At 44.2% G+C, this 20475-nt stretch overlaps 1 protein-coding gene across 6 annotated transcripts in view; it reads left to right on the top strand.

Annotated features, from left to right (window-relative positions):
• The window catches only part of MICU1 (mitochondrial calcium uptake 1), a 225417-nt gene extending 217762 nt beyond the window's left edge, over positions 1–7655 (top strand). For all 6 annotated transcript variants that reach the window (XM_081566451.1, XM_081566448.1, XM_081566466.1 and 3 more), the window contains 2 exons: positions 5628–5717; positions 6669–7655. In XM_081566451.1, coding sequence (XP_081422577.1) covers positions 5628–5717; positions 6669–6829 — 251 coding nt within the window. In that variant the 3' untranslated portion in view covers positions 6830–7655. The remainder of the gene's footprint in view (positions 1–5627; positions 5718–6668) is intronic.
• Positions 7656–20475: the final 12820 nt, after the last annotated feature.

Here is a 20475-nt window from a genome sequence, read left to right on the forward strand (position 1 = left end):
TCCCCTGAAGTGATGGGAACAGATGCCATGATCTTAGTTTTCTGAATGTTGAGCTTTAAGCCAACTTTTTCACTCTCCTCTTTCACTTTCATCAAGAGGCTCTTTAGTTCTTCTTCACTTTCTGCCATAAGGGTGGTGTCATCTGCATATCTGAAGCTATTGATATTTCTCCTGGCAATCTTGATTCCACCTTGTGTTTGTTCCAGCCCAGCGTTTCTCATGATGTACTCTGCAGATAAGACCTGGCTGTGTTATAAAGGTTTCCCTGCAAGGAGACTTGACTGGCCCCTTGCCAGTCTGTCCTGATGGCAAATCTATCCTAATGCTCTCATCCCCACCTGCACCTCTGTTCAAGCTGTCTAGTCAGGCATTAGCCTCCTTTCCTGCTTCCAGTACTTACTCAAACTGATTCCTCCACCACCTACTACTTACTGCCTTACATGCCGTATCTGGAGTAATCTGTCTCTTTAATCCTTTAGAATGAGGATCCAAAATGTACCTCTAACCAAATACAAACTATTCCACTGTAACCCATGTGTGTCTGTTAATATGTCTGATAATTCTCCTGTATGTTTCACAATCTTAATGGTATGTACGGTTTCCCCCACTGAACTATGATTGCCTTCTGAATGTGGCACCTGAAATCACTGCCTAATGGTGCTGGTAGAAATGCTTGCCTTTTGTGGACAAATGTGATGAGCATTTTTAATGACGCCAGATACAATACTGGACAATGGCAATAAACCTTACTGTCAACCAGTTTTACCAGGTTAAACATGTAAGCCCATTGAAACCATCATCTGGAATGATGCTCTAAGGTTCAGAAAACCTGGCCACAGTTTGTTTTTTTTTTTTCTGGCATATACCAGTATTTAAGAGCCAGGATCACCAGCATCACCTCTGACAGGTGGATGGCCTGAGCACACAGAGGTGGTCAACCTGCCTGTGGCGCAGAAGCATAGTTTTCATTATTAGTATACTGCATTACTCTTGGCTCCTGAAATTGCTTGTTACCCTAAATGTCGTCCTTTCCTTCCCACCCCCACCCCCTTCAGTCAGGTTGAAATGTGTGTGTTGTATTAGCCAAAGTATCCTGGAAGAAGATGCAAAAGAAAGGACAAGTGCTTTTTAAAGGAAAATCCTTCCCCCTGTCCCCACCTTCCCCGAAGCCATCTAGGGATGGACTTAAACTAAGACCTCTACATCAGAAGCCTTTTCAGAGCTGAAGCAGAAATGTCTCCCTCACTTAACCTTGGCTGTCACAAGCCAGCTTTTGATTTCCTCCACTACAGTCCAGGAAGACAGGAATCATCACATGGCCACACAGCTAGAGACTGTCAACCCAACTTGGTGTATCACCTTTCCATACATCTTTGCATTAGGAAGAGACAGGCAGCTCCTAATTGGGTCACACTGTGCATAGCTCAATTTAAGCATCACAGGCAGAACTCCCAGGGCCACCTTTATTTCATATGCTTTTCATTGGGTTGCATTTTAGTAAACCTTTTAAGTTGTCCCTAAAATTGTACTGATGTCTTCCATCATACAGGACATCAGATCTGTGGTCAGACTACAGTGCTGGCTCCTCACAACCCCTAGTTATTATTCAGTTATTCATCCCTGCCCAGTAGCGAGGAGTAATTCATATTTTGGCTTTTCTTCTACCTGAGTTCTTTCTCTTACTTATAATGAGAGATTCCTGGGAATTTCCTGGTGGTCCCGTGGTGAAGACTCCATACTTTCACTGCCGAGGACAGATTCAGTTGCTAGTCAGGGAACTAACATCCCACAAGTCTCATGGCATGCCCTCCCCCCCCAAAAAAATAGAGTGACAGATTCATGGGGCGATCCACTGTCCATATAAGGGATGGAGTGAGCCCAGTGTGTATAGGAAAAAGAGCATGGGCTCAAAGTCAGGAGACCTAGATTCTAGACACAGCCCTGCTACCAACAAACTTTGTGGCCCTGAGCAAGTTATTCAAATTCTTTGCATTTTATCTTTCCTTTGAGGTCTCTTCCAGTTCTAAGATTCTCTGATTCCAAATGGATATTTGGGCTCTTATCCCTCCAGAACTCTCCTTTCCTCTGTTCAACTACTGTTGTGAATAGATAGTTTTATGTAATATATCTTCTGACATTATAATCACACAAACTGAGTATGTATTTCTTTGTGCTGCTGAATTGTCCAGTCATGGACTATGCCAGAGAGTAAACTGGGGACCTGGCACATCTCAGATTCTGCTTGGACTTTTCAATGAGCCAGATGGTTAACACATTTTTGAGTGCCAATGAGCCTGCTTCTGCAAATTCCTCCCCATCCCAATCTAGTAGAAATCACCCAGTCTCATGCCCATCTATTGTTCAGGCAGCTGGAGCAGATTTGTACCAAAGGAATAGATAGGCCTTGGAAATCTAGGCCTTCTCCAGGGGGATTTCATGCTCCATAGGGACATCTTTCAGATTAGAATCCCAACCATCCATCAGTTAACATCATTAAATAAGCGAGGCCCACATTCCAGTACAAACAACTGCATGGAGAAGCTGAGATCTGGGGCAGAAGTGATGGGGGATTGTTCTTGCTGTGATTTAATTATGACTTTGTGGTTCAGAGATGTGGAAGCAAATCTGAATAAGCCAGCTCTCAGGACCAGCTGTCAAGCACTTGGCTTGTAATCTGTCATCCTACTTGTCCCCAGTACTCGTGGCTGGAGCTCACCAGCTAGTGTAATGTTTGTTTCCTCCACTGCTCTGATTCACACCCTGGGGGCCTGTCTGAGGATCTCAGACTGTGAAAGGGCACCCCAGCCAGGCTCTTTGCTGTCTGGTAACATCCCAGTGGTTTGAATACTTCAGCAGCACTGGTTTTCCTCCTGTAGTACAGATGGCATCAGAGCCCTCTCCATGTGGGATGAAACATATTCTGTAACTGTTCTGTCAAGAGGTGGCCTTTGTAATGAGGCATTCTCACCAGTGGAATTTGACAAGTCCCTATTCTGCAACCACTTTAATGAGCTTTTCACCTGAAAAAGCCAAGAGCTCTCACTGACATTGAATATTATTTATTTAATGGTTTATTTAGAGGAGAAGGTCCATCTTCATAGGGAGTAGGATGGGCACTGGGAGCATCAAGAAGAATTGATGATGGGCACTCTGCCCTGAGAGAGTGGAACTGAGAGAAAAAGAGGTGTAGTTATCAGTTAAAACAGGTGTGGTATTGGTGTGAAAAGGGCATGGTTAACAAATATTGGCAGAGAAATACATGGTTAACATAAAGTGTCTGTATTTATCTAATATAGAACAGGTTTTGAACCACTTCTCAGGACACATTTCTGTGGCTGCATAGGGTAGTTTGGTAAATGACCACAATTTGAGAGCACCCAAGGTCTTCTGATCTTATTCTCTTTTCACTGAGCAATCTTCTGAGGTGAATTGAGTTTCCTTAGTCGATTTTCCTACTGAGAAGTATAATGACCAGCTGTTATCCCTTTAGTTCTCTTAACAGTTACTGTTTTCCTTGTAAATTGACCTTCTTGCTTTCTCTTCCTTCCCCAGGCCATTTAGTTAGCAGGAATTGGTTCTTCCTGAGCCAACTGAGAGAATGAAGTGTCTAGACCTACCAGAAGTTTCTAAACCCTAAAACTTCCACTGTCTGGTAGAGGCCCCATCTCCCCTGGCAGCACTTAACTGTATTTCATGAACATCCACACAGTAGATAGTCTGCTTAAGTCTTGTAGATCCAAGGGATGTTGATTCCTCTTTCATGCTAACTCATGTCCTGGGAGGAAGTGCAGTGTGAGCGATAACCTAAAGCCACAAGAGGAGGATTCTGGCTCTTCACCCGCTGTGAGCAGCCTAGTCCCCTCCAACCAGAGACTGTGGACACTGAAGCATGGCCCAGCTTGTGACCTTTATATCTTTCTTCTGTTCTTCACCACACAAGATCCTCAGCTATTTCTGTGTACCTCCACTCCTGTCTCTCACCCTCAGATTCTGGAAAACGCCAGTGAACCACTCTTTGCACTACTAAGCCACCTTAGCAGTTATCTTGTGGCATCTCCTCTTTTGGATATGAGAAATTGTATCCAAAGAGATCACATAACTCCATCAGGGTCACACCAGCAAGCTGGTGGAGCCAGGACTAGAGCTCAGGTCTTATGACTGCAAGCACAGTTTTCCTCCTGCGTCACCTTGCTCCTCTGCCTTGTTCTGGCATTTGTATCACCTGACCTTGAGAGCACTGTGGAGAATGTATAGAGGCCACAGAGGTGAAATGAGAGATCAAATGCAGGAAAAAAATGACAAGAAAGAACTGAAATTATAGGAATGAAATAAGCAGAGAAAACACACTGACTTGAAAAAGTTTACATTGCTTCTGGAAGCAGCAGTGGACAGAGGAGCCTGGCAGGCTACAATCCCTGGGGTCACAAAGAATCAGACACAACTTCGTGACTGAGCACACACAAATCTGAGGTTTATAGATACAGACACTTCATTGCTAGTTGATTTATGAATAGAAATTCATCTTTTTCTCTCCTCTGAGTTTTACCTCACTTAAGAGTGTGTCTATAAGCAATAACATAATTTCTAGTTGTAGCTGGATCAAGTTTGAGGATAAATGGCAGAGAAGGCAGGGGAAATTGCCTAATTTCCTTCCTTGCTTGTTTTTGGTGAGAACCCAATTTTCACATGATTGCCAGTGTTTAACAGTAAATGTCAGAGAAAGAGAAAATGGCAAGAGAGAGGAGATTTTCTGATGAAGTCTAGAAAAAGAAAAAAAAAAAAGGCTGTATTCTGATCTAGCAAGATGGGGGCCACTGCTTCTCTCAAGGGGCATAGTTGGAAAAAACAAAGTGGGTGATGGAAAACCTATCAGGAGAAGAGGCAGGAGCTCAGCTGTGCATTTCTGCTGTTCATCAGTAACTGGTGGTGAAGCCTCAGTGCAGTCAAACTAGCCTCCTTGTTTCTCACCTCCCCATCCTTTGGCTGCCTCATTATTTCCTTGACTTTTTGTTACTGTGTTCTTTCCAGTGGGAGGGAAATGCCAAGATGGAGACTATTGTAATATCAGATATTCTTTACTTTTTTGCAAGGCACTCTTCTAGTAATAATTTATTAGAAAAACCACCACTATATGCTTGAGACTTAGAAGTCCATCCTTAAATACTATGTGGATTTTAACTTCAAAAAATTTTATTATGGTAAAATATATATAACAAAAGTTGCCATTTAAGCCATTTTTTTTAAGTATGTCAGTGGCATTCATTACATTCACAATGTTTGTACATTGATGATTGTACAACCATCACTACTATTCCAAAAATTCTCCATCACCCCAAATGGGAAATCTATACCCATTAACCACTAACTCCCCAGCTGTTGGTAACCTCTCATCCTATGAATTAATATCAGGCATTCTTACTTAATTATATATACCACCTAAAGTGTGGCAGCAATAGAAAAAAATGGAACCTGAAGTGAAAAGGAAAGGTGGTTATGGATTAAAAACTGAATTACCACAAATACATCTGAAAATTTTTTACTCTGACAGAATATTTTTATCCTTCCTTTCAGAGAATGCAAAACAAAAGTCCCTCTGCTGGGCTAACTCAACATCTTTCTTCTTTCAGTGACCATGCAGCAGGTAGCCAGGACAGTGGCTAAAGTGGAACTCTCAGATCATGTGTGTGATGTGGTGTTTGCGCTCTTTGACTGTGATGGTAAGTGGGGCCCTCTAGAGTCCGGCAGGAAAACCGAACTTTACTGCCCTTGACGTAGACAGTTTCTGATGGAGCCTAGCAGATAGCTCCAGTGTACCAGCCTAGACTGTCACAGCAGCTTCCGAACTGGCTCCCATACTCCAGCTGTGCCACTCTCCAGGCCATCACTATCATCATCCAGCCGGAGAAATCCATCCAAAATGAAAATCTAACTGCATCTTCCTCCCTTCTTCCAGTCCTTTCCTGCCCTGAAGATAAAGTACAAACCCTTTAAGGAGAATACAGGCTCCTTAGGGACCTGTCTCCCTGCCTGCCTTGTTGGTTTCCTGGCCCTACCTCCACCTCTGTGTGTCCAGCAATACCTCACTCAGTGTGGTTCTCCAGCAGCCTGGCTGCTTCCTACTGGTGCCTTTGCTTTTGCTACAACCACCACTGAAATGCCTCCCCCATCTCACTCCCCTGTGTTAGGCCAATTCCTGCTCATCCTTTGGGAGTCAACTTAAGAGTCACCTCCAGGAAGTCTTTACTGATCTGCAGTTGTACCCTCCCCATCCTGAGTTAGACATTCTTCCTCTGTGCCCCATAGCATCCTCTGTTTACCCCATTATGGCATCTACCATAATACTTAAATAATGTACTTGTCTCTCCCACGGTCTGATGGTATTTCAAGGGACAAAGTTATTTTTATCTCTTTATTCTCAACACCTAGCATAGCACAGGACCTGACATACAATATAGTCTCATTCAACTTCTATCACACTGCACTGAATTGTCACTGAGTTGCAGTTGAAAACATCAAGGAAGGCACAAACCAGCTCACTTTTAGCCAAGAGAATTGAATTTGGCTGAGAGAGTGCCAGGCTTTGGAACCAACACGATGTGACAGTGGGATTTTCTCATCTTTGTTCCAAGGTCTTCACTTATCCTTGTTATGTTTGCCTCTTCTTCTAGGCAATGGAGAGCTGAGCAATAAGGAATTTGTTTCTATCATGAAGCAACGGCTGATGAGGGGCTTGGAGAAGCCCAAAGACATGGGCTTCACCCGCCTCATGCAGGCCATGTGGAAATGTGCACAGGAGACTGCCTGGGACTTCGCTTTGCCCAAACAGTAACCCACGACTGCACAAGGAGCCACCTCTCCACACCAGGCACCCTGGCTCCTTGAGCAGAGCCTTGGCACAGCCTCCCTGCTGCTACTTCTGGAAGTAGTGCTCCCTTCCTCCTGGGAATGATCTTAGGATTCAAGTCTCCCCTGTCCCCACGTTCTGCTAGGCTGATTCTGATCGAGTGATTCTCTCTAGAGGTTCACAAAAACATGAGCAAGTCCTAAAAGTGCAGACCCTTTGCATGTTCAACACTACTGTGCATTCAAGCACCTATGGATAAAGAATGCAGGCAACTCTCCACATACCTGCCAACCCTGGGAAACACCCAGTTCTCGAGCCATCTTGCTGTGGATTTAGAACATTCCTTGCTTCTCCTCCTGCTGGTGTTTTTAAGCTACAAATTTGGGAAACCTCTGACAGAAAAAGGAAATCAGTGATGAGTGATAACAAGGATGACCCTGACCCCCCGAGTTGGCAAGAAGCCTGGGCCTGAGGATGGATTTGTGTCAGTCCCCAGGGTGGCTCTGAGGCCTGCTCCAAAAGGCCATATGCACAGTGGGAATGGAGCAAGATTAGGAATTTAAAGCAGCTGCTTCATGGCTGTCCCCACTCACTTCTTTTCCTCTCAGGCTCCCTAGGAAGACTGCAGCACGACTGTGCTTCTGAAGTGAACAGCAGTTGAGCTCACGTTCCCTGCGAGTGCCATTTCCCCTCCAGGTGTGTGCCTCTGGAGCTGAGGCTGGGCTCAGAGCCTGTCTACCCTCTGTCTTCAACACTTGTAAAATACCACTTTAATTATAACAGTTTGCAATAAACAACCCCCACACACAAAGGCTCCTATGTCCTTTGTTTTAGGATCCTCCAGGGCCCTTTCCATTTCACTTTTCCACTGACTTTGAGATCCTGCTAGCAAGAGACCTATTTTCTTTCTACCAGAATCTGGTTCTTCCTGTTGAGAGGACACTTCAGACATAAACAAAAAGGGTATCTGGAGGTTAGTGATGGAATTTTTCAACATGGTTTGGATAGCATTTCATCCTGGACCACGTTAGGTGGTCCATAATCACTCATGCCCCACGATAAGGAACTAAGATAGGGGTGGTGGGGGTTGTGGTGGGGGATATGAGACATCATCTGGTACGGCAGATGTCAGTGTTAAGAACTATAGCAACTGGGAATTCCCTGGTGGTTCAGAGGTTAGGACTCCACATTCCCATGCTGAGGGCCCCAGTTCAATCTTCGGTCAGGGAACTATTAATAAAATCTCACAAGCCTTGCAGCATGGCCAAAAAGAAAAAATCCGTAGCAACCAGTGTTTTCTATGGATTTAGCTCCGCCACTAACTCAATGTGACCTTAAGCAAGCAAGCAATTTCCCATCTGTTTTCTCAACTATAAAATGACAGATAGGGTTGAGCTTAATGGGCTTAGAGGTTTCCTCCATGTCCTGAAACCTCTCCCTCAGCTCTTCTCCGGAGTACCTCCAACCTCCAGAACCTCCAGGTAATGCTCCCTGGCAGGATAGGGTCTTGCTGCCAATGTAATAGAACCACAGTACCAAAAGCCCAGTGCTTCCTTTGAATCCTAAAAGTTGGTAGGGAGTGTTTATCAGCAAGAGAAGAGCAGAGATGTGGGTCTGCACCTGTGGACAGTGCCAACCCCAGCATTTTCTCCAGAGTGGTTTAATAACTCTCGTCCTAAGATCTTTTCTGGGAGCATATTAGATTATCTCTCAAAGGAGTTTGTCAGTATCTTCCAGTCTGTACTTTCTTGGGGTACGTATTCTTGGTACCCAAGTGTAGCCTTTGTCTTGCTCATTGTCCCAGGGCTGAGGATCAGCAAAATGTGAGCTTTTTCTTAAATTTGTCCCATGGTCCCCAAATCACTCTCTTCCCCAGTCCTTGTCTCTCCAGCCTGAAAGAAAAGTCCCATTCACAGCCTTTGTGGGGCATTCATTCCCTCACAAGAAGAGACCTGCCAACTGGCCTGCATTCACCGAAGCTGAAAACCAGAGCACAGAAGGACAAGGTAAGGATCTCACCCACAACATCTTGAGACCCAGTGTCAAGAGCATAGGTACATGAAATTCCAGCTGAACTCCCATTAGCTCCTAGGAGAGCCTGAGGAAGCAGAAGTACAGGTGCTCAAGAAGACGGGATAGCCACACTTTGGCACAACAGGGCAAATGTGCAGGTGAGAGGTACAAGCTAAGACACCCAGAAGAGACCAGATAGCCCAAGGAAGGCTTTGACCAAAGACGCGTATGAGTAGACTGAGAGGATTTTAACAGGCAGAGTTTGGAAATACAGAAGGCTGATTTGTGGTTCTCCTTTTATTCCCATTGTTTTTCTACCTAGATAGGATAAACTTCCCCTCTGCCATCAAGAGTCACATCAAACTGTCCTTTTGTTGACCCTCTTCCAGACAAGATTAGTAGCCCCTCCATTACCTCCCAAGGATCACTTGCCCACCTATAAAAACACTGCTGTAATTTGATGTAATTTTTGTGAGATTGTCACCCACCAAGTTCAGACCCGAAGCACTGACGTGATCAAAGGAATGGTCCACCACCAAAAGCTAATTCTAAAATATTTCTCAGACAACCTAGAGGTGATGCTAGTAGTGCCTCAGTAAATTCCTCCTGAGATAGACTGGAATCTGGGACCCTTTCCCAGAGTGCTTGCACTTGTAGCTGGACAAACGTCTCCTTGAGCAACAAAATGCAAAGAAACTACAAGGAATTAAAAATAACGGCATGCCTGCCTCAATCAGTGCTGCTACTGCTGCTGCTAAGTCACTCAGTCGTGTCCAACTCCTAGCAACCCCATGGACTGCAGCCTACCAGCCTCTTCCATCCATGGGATTTTCCAGGCAAGAGTACTGGAGTGGGTTGCCATTGACTTCTCCTCAATCAGTGCAGTTATGAACAATAAGATAAAAAGCTACAGACCAACTGCCACTAAGGTGCCAGGAGAAAAAGCAGGGTACTGCACATGATCCCTGCACACAGTGCCTTCAAGGGAGTGGGCAGAACACCGAACCCACCCTCCAGCCCCAGCTATGAATCCGCTCCTATTCTCACCCCATTGAAGGAACCAGCCTGCCCTCCATGGGAGACCAAGCAAGGGCACCTGTTACTTGTTCTTGCCCTTTTGTGCTAGTGTAAGTCCCAATAAAGCCTCGCCCAAATTCCTTATCTGGCCTCTTATCAATTTCTGTTAAAGAATCTAGGGACCCAAGCCAGCTGCTGCCGCTGCCAGGTCGCTTCAGTCTTGTCTGACTCCATGCGACCTCATAGATGGCAGCCCACCAGACTCCTCTGTCCCTGGGGTTCTCCAGGCAAGAATACTGGAGTGGGTTGCCATTTCCTTCTCCAGTTCAGTGACACTCCTAAACACACATACACAGAAAAGTTGTCTACTTTTTGTTCTAGGCTACTTGAAAAAAAAAGAATAGGACTTCCCTGGTGGTATAGTGGATAAGAATCCACCTGCCAGTGTAGGAGACATGGGTTCGATCCCTGGTCCAGGAAGATTCCACATGCTGAAGAGCAGCTAAGCCTGAGCACCACAATTACTGAGCCAGTGCTCTAGGGCCCACGAGCCGTAACTATTGAGACTGTGAGCTTCAACTGCTGAAGCCCGTGCCCCTAGAGCCTGTGCTCTGCAACAAGAGAAGCCACCACAGTGAGAAGCCCTTACACCACAACGAAGAGTAGCCCCCACTTGCAGCTGGAGGTAATCCTTCACATAGCAACAAAGACCCACCACAGCCAAAAAAAAAAAATTGTTTTAATATTTAAAAGTAAAAAGAAAAAATAATAACTCTCTGGTTCTAGCCCTTAGGCTTTGGAGAGAAAAAGAAACTTAAGAGGAAAGCCAAGCTGCTGGGCTTCCTTGATGGGCTCAGATAGGTTTCCTAGATGATCTAAGAGGAATCAGGGAGAATGTGGAGAGAAGGTTAGTAAAGAAAGAGCAGAACATACAGGATATTCAGAAATCATCATTTTATTAGCATTTAGTGCCCTACCTAGTTTTAGGTCTGATTGGAATGTACACACTGAATCAGACTATGAGGCAAAGGGGAAGTTTAAGCCATGACTGCTACTAGATCAGGAGGAAAGGACAGCAGCATGGGAGCCGGGAGCCAGGTCCACAGGCCAGAGCATCCTCTTCAAGCCCAAGCACAGCCCAAGCCAGGTAATGGGTCCCAGTAAGCAGCTCAGAAAAACAACATGCAACAGAGTAGTTCAGCTTTCAGGCTTTGGGTGCCACCTGCTGGCAAGAAGGCGCAGCGCAAGGGAGTCACGGAGCTGGAGCAGGGTAGGGGAATCGGCTGGAGTCCAGCCTGGCCGCAGTCCTGCTCTGGAGAATAGGCCACCCAGGGACCTGGGCGGCGTGGGCTGGAGCTGGATGAACAGCCAGTGATGGACCATAACCATAAAAGAGATGTGGTGGATATGATGATACTCCTGAGGGGAGGGAAGCAGCCGTGTATGGTTCTCTGTGGCTCCAGAACGGGACTTTTTACCAGCAAGTGAGAGGTAAGAGTCATGTGGCCGGGCATTGAGCAAAGTCTTCAAAGAGTTTGCAGAAGGAAATTCAAAGTGAGAAGAAAAAAAACAAACAACAAGCAGTAAGGTTAAGTGTAAGCTGTGTGAGAGCACTTAGAAAAGCAGAAGGCTATCTAATCCAGATTGGAATTTCAAGACAGACTTGCAGAGAATTCTTTTTAATTAAAAAATATGAGACCTGATGGTTGAGTTGTTGTTGTTATTCAGTCGCTCAGTCATGTCTGACTCTTCAAACCGATGGACTACAGCACGGCAGGTTCTCTGTCCTTCTCCATCTCCCGGAGCTTGCTCAAATTCATGTCCATCAAGTCGGTGATGCTATCCAACCATCTTGTCCTCTGCTGTCCTTGTCTCCTCCTGCCTTCAATATTTTCTAGCATCAGGGTCTTTTCCAATGAATCAGCTCTTCACATCAGGTGGCCAGAGTATTGGAGCTTCAGCTTCAGGATCAGTCCTTCCAGTGAATACTCAGTGTTGATTTCCCTTAGGATTGACTGGTTTGATCTCCTTGCAGTCCAAGGGACTCTGAACAGTCTTCAACACCACAGTCCAAAAACATCAATTATTCGGCACTCAGCCTTCTTTACCATCTGACATTCACATCCATACATGACTACTGGAAAAACCATAGCTTTGACTATGCAGACCTTTGTCAGCAAAATGATGTCTCTCCTTTGTAATATGCCGTCTAGATTTGTCATAGCTTTTCTTCCAAGGAGCAAGCCTTTTAATTTCATGGCTGCAGTCACCAGCCACAGTGATTTTGGAGTCCAAGAAAATAAAGTTCATCACTGTTTCCATTGTTTCCCCATCTGTTTGCCATGAAGTGATGGGACCAGATGCCATGATCTTAGTTTTTTGCATGTTGAGTCTTAAGCCAGCTTTTTCACTCTCCTTTTTCACCTTCATCAAGAGGCTCTTTAGTTCCTCTTTGCTTTCTGCCATAAGGGTGGTGTCATCTGTATATCTGAGGTTATTGGTACTTCTCCAAGCAATCTTGATTCCAGCTTGTGCTTCATCTGGTCCAGCATTTCACATGTTGTATTGTGCATAGAAGTTAAATAAACAGGGTGATAATATACAGGCTAGACATACTCCTTTTGCAATTTTGAACCAGTCCGTTGTTCTGTGTCTGGTTCTAACTATTGCTTCATGACCTGCATACAGGTTTCTCAGGAGGCAGGTAATAGTCTGGTATTCCCATGTCTTTAAGAATTTTCCACAGTTTGTTGTGATCCACACAGTCAAAGGCTTTAGTAGTCAATGAAGCAGAAATAGATATTTTTCTGGAATTCTCTTGCATTTTATATGATCCAATGGATGTTGGCAATTTGATCTCTGGTTCCTCTGCCTTTCTAAATCCAGTTTGTCAATGAAGCAGAAATCCAGTAGTCAATGAAGCAGAAATAGATATTTTTCTGGAATTCTCTTGCATTTTATATGATCCAATGTATGTTGGCAATTTGATCTCTGGTTCCTCTGCCTTTCTAAATCCAGTTTGTCCATCTGGAAGTTCTTGGTTCACGTACTTTTGAAGCCTAGCTTGGAGGATTTTGAGCATGACCTTACCAGCATGTGAAATGAGTGAAATTGTGTGGTAATTTGAACATTCTTTGGCATTGCCCTTCTTTGGGACCATTGAGTAGGAGTTAATGAAGTGGGGAGGAAGAGTGTCTGGGCAGAGGGAACAAAGTATGCAAAAGTCCAAAGGCCAAAAAGCATGTCTCTGGGGTTGGAAGTTCTAGGATGTATCCAGGAAGTACAGACTGGGAGTGATTTTGTGACCAAGGATTAATTAAGATTGATGGTCATTCACAAAAAAAATAAGAAATACAGTTGGGCATTTTGAAACACACTTATAGACAACTGATAGGTTATAGAAAACATCATGATAGAAATTTTAAAATACTTAGAATTGAATATGATAATGAAAATACTAGATATGAAAACTTGTCAGACACAGTTAAAGGGAAAGTTAGAAACATCTTAACAACTTCCATACTTATTTACAGAAGATGAGCTGACAATTAATAAGCTAGGCATCTGCCTCAAAAAGTTGGGAGAAAAACAATAGATTAAAACCAGACAAAAAAAATAACAGGAAAAATAAATTTTAAGAATTTTCAAATGTATATAACTAGATACTATCACAGTTTAAAAAATAATACTATGGACAACTTATGCCAATAAATCTGAAATGAATAGTTGCCTAGGAAATATAACTTACTAGACACAATAAAAAAATAAAAATCTGAATAGACTACAAAAGTGAAAGTGTTAGTCACTCAGTCATGTCTGACTCTTTGTGACCCCCATGGACTATAGCTCTCCAGGCTCCTCTGTCCATGGAATTCTCCAGGCAAAAATACTGGAGTGGGTAGCCATTTCCTTCTCCAGGGGATCTTCCCAACCCAGGGATCAAACTTGGAATAGACGAAGCTATAGTAAATTGATAGCATCACCAGCTCACTCAATGGACATGAATTTGAGCAAACTCTGAGAGATAGTGAAGGACAAGGAAGCCTGGAGTGCTGCAGTCTGTGGGATCACAAAGAGTTGAACATGACTTAGTGACTGAACAACAATAGTAAATTGAATCAGTAGTTAAAAATCTTCTTACAACAAAAAATACCAAGCACAGATGGCTTTATATAAGGATAAAAAAAAAATAGAACCAAGTTCTATAGGACCCTGATAGGAGTTTGGACTTCTGTCTTAATGCCACTAGGAGCCACTGAAGGGTTTTAAGCAGGAAGATAACATAATGAGCTTTGCATTTTGGAATGATGACTTTTCCTACAAGGCTACAGATGGATTGGAGCAGGATCCAGGCTGGAGACTGCTATAATAATCCAGTTAACAGATGCTGGAAGCCTGGATTAGAGGAATGGCTGCAGAGTTGGAGAGTTGCTAACAGATTTGGAGATTTGAAAGATGTTTCAATCACGCCTGAGGTGAGGCATGAGGATGAGGTGTTCAAGTCAGAGGATGGTGAGGGAGAGGAAATAACTCAGCCTGAAACCCAGATTTGTTTGGGTAACTGCTATGTGATAGTGCTCTTCAGGAGAGTTGGGAGGCTGAGAGAACCAGGTTTGGGTGGAGAATGATGAGGCAATTTTTTGATATGATGAGATGCCTGAGAGAGATCCCAGTAGAAATATCTAGTAGGTAGATAGATATGTGTGGACCCAGGAAGGGGGTCTAGGGAATCTCCTAACCATCTGGGTTCTCCCAATTTCAAGACCAACTAACCACAAACACCGAAAGTCTGAATCAGTGTCTTAACCAGCTCCATCTCTTCTCCAATAGAAGCTGGGAATAGAGGCCATCAAAAGGAGTTTGAATCAAAAGAACCCATACTTGGTGGGATGTCCCTGAAGCAGACATGTCTGGTAAAAAGGGCTTCAAGGGCCCTTATCCTCCAGCCTCTGGCCGTCCATAGTTGTAAGGTCTCCTCCTTCTCTAGGGAGAAAGAGCAAATGACTGAAGTGGAGATCCAGAGATGCTATAGGGAAATCTTCTTGTGTTCACCCAACAAATAGTTTGTTAAAGCTCAGATTGAAAATGCATCAGTCATTCACACTCAGGTGAATTTTACATCATCTTCAATGCAAGGTTTAGGTTTCCCTCTCTATTTTTTTAATAGGTGAACATTCACACATTTCCAAAATCAAATTCATATTTTAAAAGCATATAAAAATAAATAAATAAATAAAAATAAAAGCATACATTGGAAAGCCTTATGCTCAACCATTCACACAACTGCATTTCATCGTTTATCAATAAAGGGTAGTTTCTTCAGAGACATTTTGGAGCCTCTCTGAAAGGGAGGCCTTGGTGGGTCACATTTGGAGGCAGCAGAGGACACTGGGGAGTCAGAGAGCAAAAGAGCAAAGGACAGGAAATAGGGGACATTCCACTGACTTGGCAATTCTTCCTGAAGCTTTAGGAAGGAATTTACCCCTGCTAGCTCAGGGGAACTCTGAATCAAGTGTTTGGGAACAGAAAAACCTGTCATTTATTCTATTCATTTAACAAATATGTATTGAGCCCCTATTCAGTATCAGGCTAGTGATCTGACCATGGAGAGTATGAGGGCAAGATCTCCATCCTGGTTTAGTATGAGACAGGATGTAATCAGACTCACAAGTGAAGAGCAACAACTGTGCAAGGCAGTCAAGCCGGGTTTCCACGCAGGGGCCAGGTTTAAGTGCTATGGGAATTCAAAGCAAGGAGAGCTCTTGGAGAGTCAGCCCTTTCTCAGCCTCGGCCTCCGATGTCATCTCCCCGAGGAAGGCTTTCCCCTTCTACACACACAAGTAACAACTCCCTCTTCTGAGCCTCTTCAAGTTTACACCCAACCCCACTGTTGTACTTACCACACTGTCCTCTAATTCTTTTAACACCTCCCTTGCATAGGTGCATGATCAGTCATTCAGCCATGTCTGACTCTTAGCAACTCCATGAACTATAGCCCTCCAGGCTTCTTTGTCCATGGAATTTTCCAGGCAAGAATACTGGAGTGGGTTGCCATTTCCTACTCCAGGGGATCTTTCCAATCCAGGATCAAACCCATGTCTCCTGCATTGGCAGGCAGATTCTTTACTACTGTGCCACCTGGGAAATCAATACCTCCCTTACTAGACTGCAGACTCCCTGATGCCGGATTCTGTCCTTTATTCACAGTGCATCTCTGAATCTCTGAAACTCTAGAGTGCCTAGCTTTCAGTATAAACATCTGACTTTCTGTTTGTTGATGTTGCTTTGGGAACTGCCTCGGGTCTTAGTTGCAGCATGTGAACTCTCAGTTGTGGCATGTGGGATCTAGTTCCCCAACCAGGGATCCAACCTGGGTCCCCTACACTGGGGGCTCGGAGTCTTAGACACTGGGCCACCAGGGAAGTCCCAAACATCTAACTTAAATTAATTCCATTTCTCCACAGAGGAGATAGAGTTTAAGCTTAGTCCTGAAGAACTAGTTAGATTGGATAGGTAGCGTTAGTTGTAAAGAACTCTCTTGACAATGTAGGAGACATAAGAGATGTGGGTTAGACCCCTGGGTCGGGAAGATCTACTGGAGAAGCAAATGGCAACCCACTCCAGTATTCATCCCTGGGAAATCCCATGGACAGAGGAGCCTGGCGGGCTACGTCCATGGAGTCACAAAGAGACAGGACTGAAGCAACTTAGCACGCACATGCAAGAGATATTTAAGGAGGACTGGCAGATGGATAGGGGTGGGGTGAAATGTATCTGAAGAGAGATGAGGAGGGAACCATGGGAGATCAAAGCATGTTAAGGTCAGACTGAATTCTTGGTATCCACTGAGAAATCTGGAGGCTGGTGGTCACCTAACACAAGGGCTGTTTCAGCTCTGGGAGTAAAATAAGAAGCTGAGATTCAATGGGAGATTCATTTCCCCAGTGACTTCACCTGGATATCTGTGGAGGCAATTAAGGATATTATGTCTCTTTTCAGACTCATCCTCCCATCCATACCATGATTCAGCTAATCACGATAAAATTTGTAATTTTTTCCTTAGATCAACATCATGACATCTTGATTTCAAGAACTATCAAGAAGAAACTAATTTCAAGTCACCCTGCATATCAGTTCCATTTTTAAACAACATCTATAGACCAAGGGCCATAATATTTAACATAAACTGAGCAAAAATGTGGCTTTCTTCCTGGCCTTTGAAGTGGGAAAGGACCATAGAAAGTCAAATTGCTTCTGCACAAAAAACATGACACCTGGTTTGGGATTTTTAGGAAACGGAGAGAGTGATTACATAGAGGTTGGGTAGACCAGCATTCAGGCTCAATTTATAATCCCTTCTGAAACAATACAGCCTTTCTGAATTGAAACAGTTCTGTGAGATAAGGCAGGAAAATGTCCTACCATCCACAGACTCCCACCCTGCCCACCTCTCCAGATCCATACTACTCCAGACCCTGCCAACGAAGCCAAATTATTGACTATGAACTCAAAATTGATTTGCCTTATGGGAAAGAAGAAGAGTCCTTACCAGCCAATAGCTGAGCAATCAAAGTCCAGTTTCTTAACACACCTTTTACAGACAAGCACCCTCTTCACAAAATGAAGTGCCTGTTATCAGCCCAAGGAGTGGGGACCTCATGACACTCAGGAGACGGAAGACATACTTAGCAGGAGAGGGGACTACCTAGCCGTCCTGGGTCAACAAACCTCAGAGACGCTATTCGATAGGTGTCCTAGAGTTTATCCTGTAACACATATGAAGGACCTAACAATTTGTGGAGACCTTCACTTTCTCTATGTGTGCATGTGTGCGTGCTAAGTCATTTAAGTTGTGTCTGACTCTTTTCAACCCTGTGAACTGTAGCCCGCCAGGCTCCTCTGTCCATGGGATTCTCCAGGCAGGAATACTGGTTGCCGTGCCCGCCTCCAGGGGACCTTCCTGACCCAGAGATCGAATCTGCTCTCTAAGTGTGTTGCTGTTGTTCAGTCGCTCAGTCGTGTTTGACTTTTTGTGACCCCATGAACTGCAGTACGCCAGGCTTCCCTGTCCTTCACGATCTCCCTGAGTTTGCTCAAACTCATGTCCATTGAATCTGTGATATCATCCAATCATCTCATCCTCTGTCATCTCCTTCTCCTCCCGCCCTCAATCTTTCCCAGCATCAGGGTCTTTTCCAATGAGTCAGCTCTTCGCATCAGGTGGCCAAAGTATTGGAGCTTAAGCTTCAGCATCAGTCCTTCCAATGAATATTCAGGGATGATTTCCCTTTGGATTGACTGGTTTGATCTCCCTGCTGTCCAAGGGACTCTAAGTGTAGGGCTGTCGTATTGAAACCCTTCACCTCAGACTGGGACTTGAACCCATATGCCAGGATTTGAACCTAGCCAAAACCCAGCTTGGGACTAACCCACGTGGCCGGGCCAAAACCCACGGTGTTGCAATTGAGATCAAACATGTGGTTTCTGGACCTAATGAAGCTCAGGTTCTCAATGTCTCATCACAGAAAGAATTCAGTGAGAGACAAAGTGATAGGTAATAAGTGGATTTACTTAGAGAGAAACACACTCTGTCTTTAGAGTGTGGGCCATCTCAGAAGGCAAGAGCGGCCTTCAAATGTGGTGTGGTTAGCTTTATGGGCTGGGTAATTTCATAGGCTAATAAGTGGGAGGATTATTCCAACTATTATGGGGAAGGGGTGGAGATTTCCAGGAATTGGGCCACCACCCCCTTTTTGGTCTTGGAACCATCATGGCACCTGTGGGTGTGTCATTTATCTTTGCTGGTGTGCTACAGTGAGCATATACTAAGGCTTAAGGTCTAATGGAAGTCCATTTGTCCATGATAGGCCTATTTGGTTCTAATAAATTTATGTCACATATTCAGACTATGTTATTCTTTTAAATTTTGTGCCCTGCCCCCTTCCCTCCTGTTTCATTATTAAGGAGAGGCTCATTTCTTCACCACCAGGATACTCCCTATTGGCCAGCTTAGAATCTTCATGGGGAAGTAAACAATTATAATGGAAAGGAAGGTTGGATGTGAAGAAATGTCCAAGGGTGAACATGTAGCCAAGGAGGCCACAACCTTGCTTCTTATTACATTGAGAAAATAAAAGCTATATGAAAAGAACTTCCTTGTGTTCCCACTTCCAAATCTGCCAGCTGGCCTGCAGTGTACCTAACCATACTGCCTCCCTTGTGAAAATCAATGTCATCCATGTCACTGTCTAAAGCCATGCAGTCACCATGCCCCATAGTCCACTGCCTCTGTCTATCCCTGTCGTCTCCTCTCTTTCCTTTTACCAAAATTTCTTGACAATTAAATAATTCCTATCACAAAATGCTATAATATATTCCATCTTAAAAACCAAAACCAGGATTTCCCTAGTGGTCCAATGGTTAAGACTGCCTGGGTTCAATCACTGGTCAGGGAACTGAGATCCTTCGTGCCAAAGGTATGGCCAAAACTTCTCCATATTCTTCCTCACATTCCCATTCTTCGTCCATTTCTTCCTCACTCTCACTCCCTTAATTCATTCCTGTCAAGCTTTTACCACTACCACCCACTGACAGCAAACTGGTCAAGGTCACCCTCTACCTCCGCCTTGTAAAACCCACTGGTCATTTCACAGTCCTCACAGTGCTTGGTCTCCTACATGGTTTGCTGAAATTTGGCCCCTCCCTCCCTCTTGAAACTTTTGCTAAATGAAAGTAATTTTATCTTATGAGTTACTTTTCTTCTCTTCCAAATGTCTAAATATGGGCATGGTAAAGGGCTCTACCCTACCTACAGTCACTTTCTAGGTGCATTTAGTTCCATGGCTTTAAATACTATTTATATGTCTTTGTCTACCTAGTCTTGAAACTTTAAATGTCATTTTGAAACCATTTACCTCAGACTGGGACTCGAACCCACATGACTGGGACTCAAACCCAGTCAAAACCCTGCTTGGGACTTGAACCCACGTGGCTGGGACCCAAACCCAGCCAAAACTAACAGTACCTGGTTTCAGGTCCTAATGAAGCTCAGGTTCTTCATATCTCATTGCAGAAAGAATTCAGTGAGAGACAAAGTGATAGGTAAGAAGTGGATTTATTCAGATACAGAGAGAAGCACACTCCACAGACAGAGTGTGGGCCATCACAGAGGGTGAATGCGGTGGCTGTGAAATGTGGCATAGTTAGTTCTTATAGGCTGGGTAATTTCATATGCTAATGAGTGGGAGGACTATTCCAACTCTTTTGGGGACAGGGCAGAGATTTCCTGGATTTTGGCCACCTCCCACTCCCTGGTCTTTTAACAGTGACTTGGAACTGTCATGGCACCTCTGGGTGTGTCATTTCACTTCTGATTCAGGATCAAGGTCGAGTCTTGTCTACCATCTTGGTCCCATTTGATTCTAATCAGTTTATGTTGTGTCCTTGGGCTATGTCATTCTTTCAAAAGTTGTGTCCTGCCGCTTTCTCCCATTACAATTTATGTATACTGATAATTTCCAAAATTATATTTCCAGCCCCATCTTCATCCCTAAACCCTACATATATACAAATTTCTACTCTACATCTCCACTTGACACCAA

The sequence above is a fragment of the Giraffa tippelskirchi genome, chromosome 2 (assembly GCF_054371585.1).
Source record: "Giraffa tippelskirchi isolate mGirTip1 chromosome 2, T2T-mGirTip1v1.2.pri, whole genome shotgun sequence".
In the NCBI taxonomy this organism is placed as follows: Eukaryota; Metazoa; Chordata; class Mammalia; order Artiodactyla; family Giraffidae; genus Giraffa; species Giraffa tippelskirchi.